The sequence below is a fragment of the Nicotiana attenuata genome, unplaced genomic scaffold (genome assembly GCF_001879085.1).
Source record: "Nicotiana attenuata strain UT unplaced genomic scaffold, NIATTr2, whole genome shotgun sequence".
Classification (NCBI taxonomy): Eukaryota; Viridiplantae; Streptophyta; class Magnoliopsida; order Solanales; family Solanaceae; genus Nicotiana; species Nicotiana attenuata.
In genome coordinates, this window is record NW_017671999.1 from 46,427 (window position 1) to 53,484 (window position 7,058).

At 38.5% G+C, this 7,058-nt stretch overlaps 1 protein-coding gene across 1 annotated transcript; it reads right to left on the reverse strand.

The window, feature by feature from the left end:
- Nucleotides 1-2,844: 2,844 nt before the first annotated feature.
- On the reverse strand, nucleotides 2,845-4,575 carry LOC109211253 (xylulose 5-phosphate/phosphate translocator, chloroplastic). The gene has a single exon (XM_019374768.1). It carries the CDS (start codon nucleotides 4,354-4,356, stop codon nucleotides 3,085-3,087), a length of 1,272 nt encoding a protein of 423 aa, XP_019230313.1. The 5' UTR covers nucleotides 4,357-4,575; the 3' UTR covers nucleotides 2,845-3,084.
- Nucleotides 4,576-7,058: the final 2,483 nt, after the last annotated feature.

Below are 7,058 nucleotides of genomic sequence, written 5' to 3' on the forward strand. Positions count from 1 at the left end.
TCATTGAGCCAATTAATTCTTGATCTAATTTTCCAGAAATCTTCCTCCATTTGTAAAATATTATTATAGTCGTTAATGAGCTCATTCTCAAGATTTTAGAGGAAGAGGCTAGTGGAGTATGAATGAGAATTTTGTATGCCTTCCAATCGTGCTAAAATTCTTCTTTTCTTGTGGAAGATATTACCAAAAGTAGCCTTACTCCAAGTAGTTACATTATGCTGGAAAAGGCTAGTGGCTTGAGCGAGCTCATTATGATGCCAGCTTTGATGTACAATATTACGAAATTCAGGGTGTGAACACCAAAAGGTTTCGAGTTTAAAGGGCTTACTAGCAGGTCTAGAGATGACATTACTAATATTTATTAGTAGAGGGTTATGGTCGAAGTAAGTTTTAGGGAGATGAGTAATTGTGGAATCCGAATATTGTTGGAGCCATTCCTCGTTAGCTAAGCACCTATCAAGTCGTTCAAGAAATACCCCTCTATGTCTTCTATGATGGTTAGACCAGGTATACCGACACCCCTTGAAACCTAGGTCTATTAAGTTACAGTTATTGATGCATGTCCAGAATTAAAGGATCTACCACGACTCATGGGACTCCCACCCCATTTTTCATCCTGGCTAAGAATATCATTAAATCTCCTGCAACTAACCAAGGACCAGTGTGTGATTGTGACATAGATTCTAGGTTATCCCATAGTAGTCTACGATTATTCATTTTTGTACTAGCATAAATAACACTAAAAAGCCAAGATATATGACTAGGGCATACCTGTATCTGGCATGTAATTCTTGGTTGCCTAATTCGAGTGACTGTGACCATGTTTGTAAGCCACATTAGAATGATACCACCTGCTCCACCTTGGGCAGGAACCTCTAGGAAATCATCAAAATGGAATTCATCTCTGAGTCCCTCGTGATTTTCCATCCTTATTTCAAGCAAGGCCACCGTGCATGGCCTGTGAGTGGTAACTAGCTCACGGAAATTTCTCTTGAAGACATCATTATTAGCCCCCCTAATGTTCCAGACAACAAAACTAGTGGGCCTGTTCATGGGATATTGTGGTTGAGAGGGTGAAGAGTCACTTGACTCTCTCTGACAGGAAATTGACTTCCCCTCAGGGTTGGGGTTGGGGTCATCACCACTGCATTTTGAATAATTCAAATCTATTTTTCCGTGAAAGAGAGCTTTCTTAGATGTTTTTTTTCTTCTAAATTTCATCATGAAATAGTCTTATTATTTCACCACTAACTAGAATATCAATAATTTCATCAACTTGAATGATTTAAATATAAATTGGTGGAAAAAATTGCGTGATTTTCTTGAGGCATTCAGTTTTTGAGCTTTAAAGCAATTGCTTTAATGCCATTAGACTTGAATTAGCCTTGTCTAGGAATTCCAGCATCAGGGAAACGAATCTCATAAGCTCAAACTTGAGACTTTTCTGTTCATTGTGTCTCTAGTCCTGGTCAAACAATCTTCTTCGATTGTTAGTTATTGTGTGATTCCTTTCAGTAACCATGGTCAACCAAGCTAAAGACTGGATCAACAGCAGACATCAGTTACTGGCTTACAAAATACTATCTTTGTTAAAATCACCAAGTAAATGCTTCCACTTAACGAAAGACAATCATTCATTCCAGAGCCATATGATACTACAGGAGGTAAATGACATTTCTTGCAAGTATTAGAGGCAGATAAATTTTAGAGCAGAATTCTCATGAATGTGTTAATTGTTAAATATAGGGCTGGTTATTTGATGTTCAAAAGGACTGTTTTCCCCCCTTCTTTCCTACCAGCCTATCTCTCAAGTAGCTAGAGAAGAAAGATATAACTCCTTCCTCTTTCTCATTGTCGCAAAGCACCTCTGACTATATCGTATACTTTCTTGACAAATCAAATGACATCATTCAGGTTCAAAGATACCAAGTTATTTTGGAGGTTAAAGAAATCATGTTAGAAAAGCCTACTACCAAAAGGTGAGAAACAAGAAGGCAATAGCACAATATAGAAATTCAATACTTAGAAGTTTGAAAGAATACCTGCCACACTTTGAGATTTGAAATCTGCTAAATGTCCAAGTCATCCATGGAACTGAAGTATGTTTCAAAAAGTGCTATAGGCTTAAAATGCATATTTTTCACAGCAGAGAAGGAAAAAGAGAAATTTGAAAGCAATAACTAAACGGTTTGATGAGAGCAAGCAAGTATGAAATACAAATCAAATGCGAAATTATCTACATCATAGCACTTGCTATTACTAAATAACCTTTGTTTTTAGTTCATTGTAGATAAGCTTATCACTGACATTATGACATCCATGATCCATCCATCAAGAAATAATCTCTGTTTTTATTGCTAAAGCAACATAGTACCAGCCTAGATGTTAGTTCTTAGGTACAATAATCACATCATTTTTCTCTGTCACATAGTATACAATGACCTTGTAATAGAAACATAAACATCTATACATATATGAGCACTCAAATAAAGCACAGAAACACACTCATACACAAAATTAATATGTTTACTTTGATATAATATTCAAAAATCCATTCACTAATAAGTCAGTTCTACCGATTTAGTTGGGGTTGAGGGTTGGGGGGGATAAGGCATACAAGGTCGATATAACTTCACCAGCAAATTCTACAGTAAGGTAGAGGCAACCACATGCATACTGTTTCAACAAATAAGGAACCCAACAAGACTAGCTGTGACCTAAAATTACACAAATTCAAGCATGCATTATGTCCTTTTGACATTGGTAATGTCGTATATGTGTTCTTTTCTGCAGAATTGAGCCTACAATAATAATTGAAAACATGTAAGATGGATAAGTTTGATATTGAACAGCAAGATATCCACCAAAACTCAATCAAAATCGATTTGGAACATCATCGGCAAAGTTTCAGAGAGAGAGAGAGACTCAAGTATAAGCTAATGGATAAACCATAGAAACAAAAAAGCAATACAGTGAAAAAGAGGCATACATCAGACAAGAAACTCCTGGAATTGATATGAAGTAAGAAAAATTCAATATGCCATCGATCAAAAGCGCCTGAGTCCTACAGAAACAACCATCTTCCTAATCCTTCTTCTCCACTGCCTCTTTCTTCGGCTTTTTAGCCGTTGCCTGTGAGTACAAGAAAGTTCCAAATATGGCAATAGCGGAGCCAAGTGCATTTAGAGGCCTGACTGGATTCCTGAATACCAACACAGTGGCAACTATCACCACCACTCTCTTCATTGTATTACCAACCGAAAACGTCAAGGGACTAATATCATCCAGCGCTTGGTAAGAAGATTGGTTATATAGATGGTAGAAAATCCCAGATAAGAGAACCCATATATAAAATGTAGAAGGTTTTCCTATAGTTGCAAGAGCTTTGTGATAACCTGCCACCCATTGAGAACCTTCCACAAACACTGCTACTGGAAATAGATAAAACAATGAGATTATACTTATCCAACCATACAGGTTCAAACCATCCACTTCCTTAAAATTCTGTAAGCTCCTTTTCGAATAAATGTTGCGAAGAACAAACCCAACATTACTGATCATAGCGCCCGACAAGCCCCCAAAATTGAAGGACACTTCAGTAACAGCAGCCAAAGAGCAACCAAAGACAATGGGAAGAATCGAAAGCCATACCGCTAGAGGATATGTATCACCAAGAAATGATGAAAACACAACAGAGAACACAGGTTCTGCAGACTTAATAACATGAGTGAAAGAAACAGCCACTTTAGAGAATGAAACACAAGCTGAGATATGGCCTATTGTGTGAAACAAGGCAGGTCCAAGAAGGGCAATAATGAATGATTTGTTTATCTTTGGGCAAGGTTGCAGCTTAAAAGACCATAGAACTAACATCCAAATAGAACCACAAAATAGCTGGAAAGAAGCAAGAAGCCAAGGATAGGGAAAGATGTTCAATACCTTCTTGTTATATATGTTAAAGACAATGTTCTGAAAGTACCACATCCCAAAAATGAGAGCCAGTTTCATATTCACTTTTGGCTTTGAAGCTTCAATCTCCCCATCTGGGCTCACTTCTTCTGGGGTTCCAGAGGCTGCTTCAAGAATCTGAGTTCTATTTCTTGAAGAAAATCCAAATGGGTGTCTCAAGATTTTGGAAAAATCCAATCTTGATTGAGAGATCTGAGGGTTGGGATTTGCAGAACACATAAAAGGGTGTCCATTTCTAGAACCAGAGGGTTTGGTGAAAGGGAGTGGAGGAGAGCACAAATCTCTCAACTTTTGGTTTCTGCTTACCAGATTTGAATCAAAAGGGTACTTGGGGCGGGATTTGGAGAGAGTGACATTAGTGGATGGAAGAAGATTTAAAGTGAGCATCTTTGAATGAACAAAGCAGATTGTGGAACACAAAAAAGCAAGAAACTTTAAAGCAAATAAAGATTATGGGACAAGATATTTGGGCAACAAAGGTACAAATGAACTCTCAAATGTGGCCGCCACCTACCACAACCTAGGGACACTGACAGTTGTGTTTGAACACACAGATTCACAGTTTGTTCCGTGAAGTGAAGTTCTAATTTAATTTTTCTTTTTTCTTTCTCTCTCTCTCTTTTTTGTCTTTTTCCTCCCACAATTTAACAAGTGTCTCGTTCTGTCCCAAAATTTCAATGTCTGCCCTTCTGAATTTTCACCGTTAGAACGGAAAAAGAATTTAGGTTCCACTATTTTTATACTAAGTGGGCGTTTGGACATAAGAATTGTGAAATTCTGAAAAAAGAAAAAATTCAACTGAAAATGACATTTGAAAAATAGTATTGTATTTGGATATGAATATAATTTGGAGCTAATTTTGAATTTTTGTGAGTGATTTGAAGTGAACATTTTGAAAACAAAATTTTGGAATTTTTTAAATTTTCGAAAAAATAAAATAAAAAATCGAAAAAAAGTCAATTTTTTAATGGACAAACAGGCCCTAGAGTTTTATTTTTGGGTTATCAACAAAAGGAATCAGATGTGAATTTTAGTAGAGTTCATAACAAAATATTTATAAATAATTAGTATATATATATATATATAAATATATATATATTTCTCTTTTTCGCTTTCTATTTTCTTAAAATCAAGGATATTAATAGGCAAATCTAAAAGGTTGGTTATGGGTTCACATAAACTCAACAACCTTTATACAAATCATATGCTATTGAACATAGGGCAATGATCATTTTTGGCCTGCAACCTAAATTTTTTTTAAATTGGGTAGTCATAAAATTGTACATAATAAAACACACACACACTATATATATATATATATATATATATATATAGGTCAGAATCTGACCTCACGGTAATTAACGGAGTTAATCTCGTCTTGAGCTAATTCATAATTAATAAAGTGGTATGGCCACTTATTTATAAGAGGATTCGACTCTTGTCCGATTTAATCTACGAGGGTACGGCCCATTCATTTCCCCATGGGGACGGAACCTCAGCGTGGCCACGGCCATTTATTGCCAGCTCAAGAAGCTCACATCTATAAATACTAAGAGTGGAAGCCCTAGAAAGGGGGTCGCTTCTTCACCACTATTGACAAGAGAGAGGGAGAAAAACATACCCATCTTATGGGAAGTGAAAACACCATTGTAAGGCTCTGAACCTCTTCATGGAGAGGCAGACCAAACCAATATTATCAATAAAGGCTTTTAATGTTTCTCCCCCTAACCTTGAGTACTTATTTTCATGTTCTTCGCTTGGTCCAATGGATTATTACGATTTGCTATGATTTTCCCGTGATTTATTATTATATTGTTTTATACTCATAAGATATGTGATAACTTTTGAGCAAACAATTTAGCGGCGTCTGTGGGAATTTCATAGCAAAATCGCGTAGTTCTTCCATTAACCAAAAGGAAAGAAACGCCGGAAAAGGAAGAACAACCCCGCATAAACAAGCCAAAGCGGCATATCAAGCCGATGGAACTCGAAGATCTCAAATCAAGATCTAAGTCCTCTCTCTCTCTCCGATCTCAGATAGTGCAAACAAAAAGAAGAAGCCCCCCCCCCCTCCTAAGGGAAGGTCTCTGTAAGGCATCTCCCACATCCCTGATACGAGCTCCGGCCAGAAACCGGCACGGAGATATCTCGAGCCGAGAGTCGCCTCAAGACAGCCTATAAACCCTGGTTGGGAAGACAACGGACGAGCCGCTCAAGGTCTCGAATCCAAACCGAGCTTCAGCACTCAATACCCACAATATGGGACTTAGGCCATGAGCCTTCGTCATCAAGATCGACAAAGTTCAACAACAGTTGAGCTGGGACTCAGGCCATGAGCCTTCGTCATCAAAGATCGACAAAGTTCAACAACAATTGAACTGGGACTCAGGCCATGAGCCTTCGTCATCAAAGATCGACAAAGTTCAACAACAGTTGAACTGGGACTCAGGCCATGAGCCTTCGCCATCAAGATCGACAAAGTTCAACATTTGTTGAACTGGGACTCAGGCCATGAGCCTTCGCCATCAAGATCGACAAAATTCAATAACAGTTGAACTAGGATTCAGGCTAGGCGCCTTCGCCAGTAAGTTCAACTACGGTTGAACTAAGATTCAGGCTATGCGCCTTCGCCAGTAAGTTCAACTACGGTTGAACCAAGACTCAGGCTAAGCGCCTTCGTCATTAAATCAAGGCTATGCGCCTTCGCCAGTAAGTTCAACTACGGTTGAACCAAGATTCAGGCTATGCGCCTTCACCAGTGAGTTCAACTACGGTTGAACCAAGATTCAGGCTAAACGCCTTCGCCATTAAATCAAGGCTATGCGCCTTCGCCAGTAAGTTCAACTACGGTTGAACCAAGACAGGCTATGCGCCTTCACCAGCAAGTTCAACTACGGTTGAACCAAGACAGGCTATGCGCCTTCACCAACAAGTTCAACTACGGTTGATCTGGGACTCAGGCTATGCGCCTTCACTAAAAAGTTCAACTACGGTTGAACCAAGATAGGCTATGCGCCTTCACCAAAAAGTTCAGCTACGGTTGAATCGGGACTCAGGCTACGCGCCTTCACCAAACAGTTCAACTACGG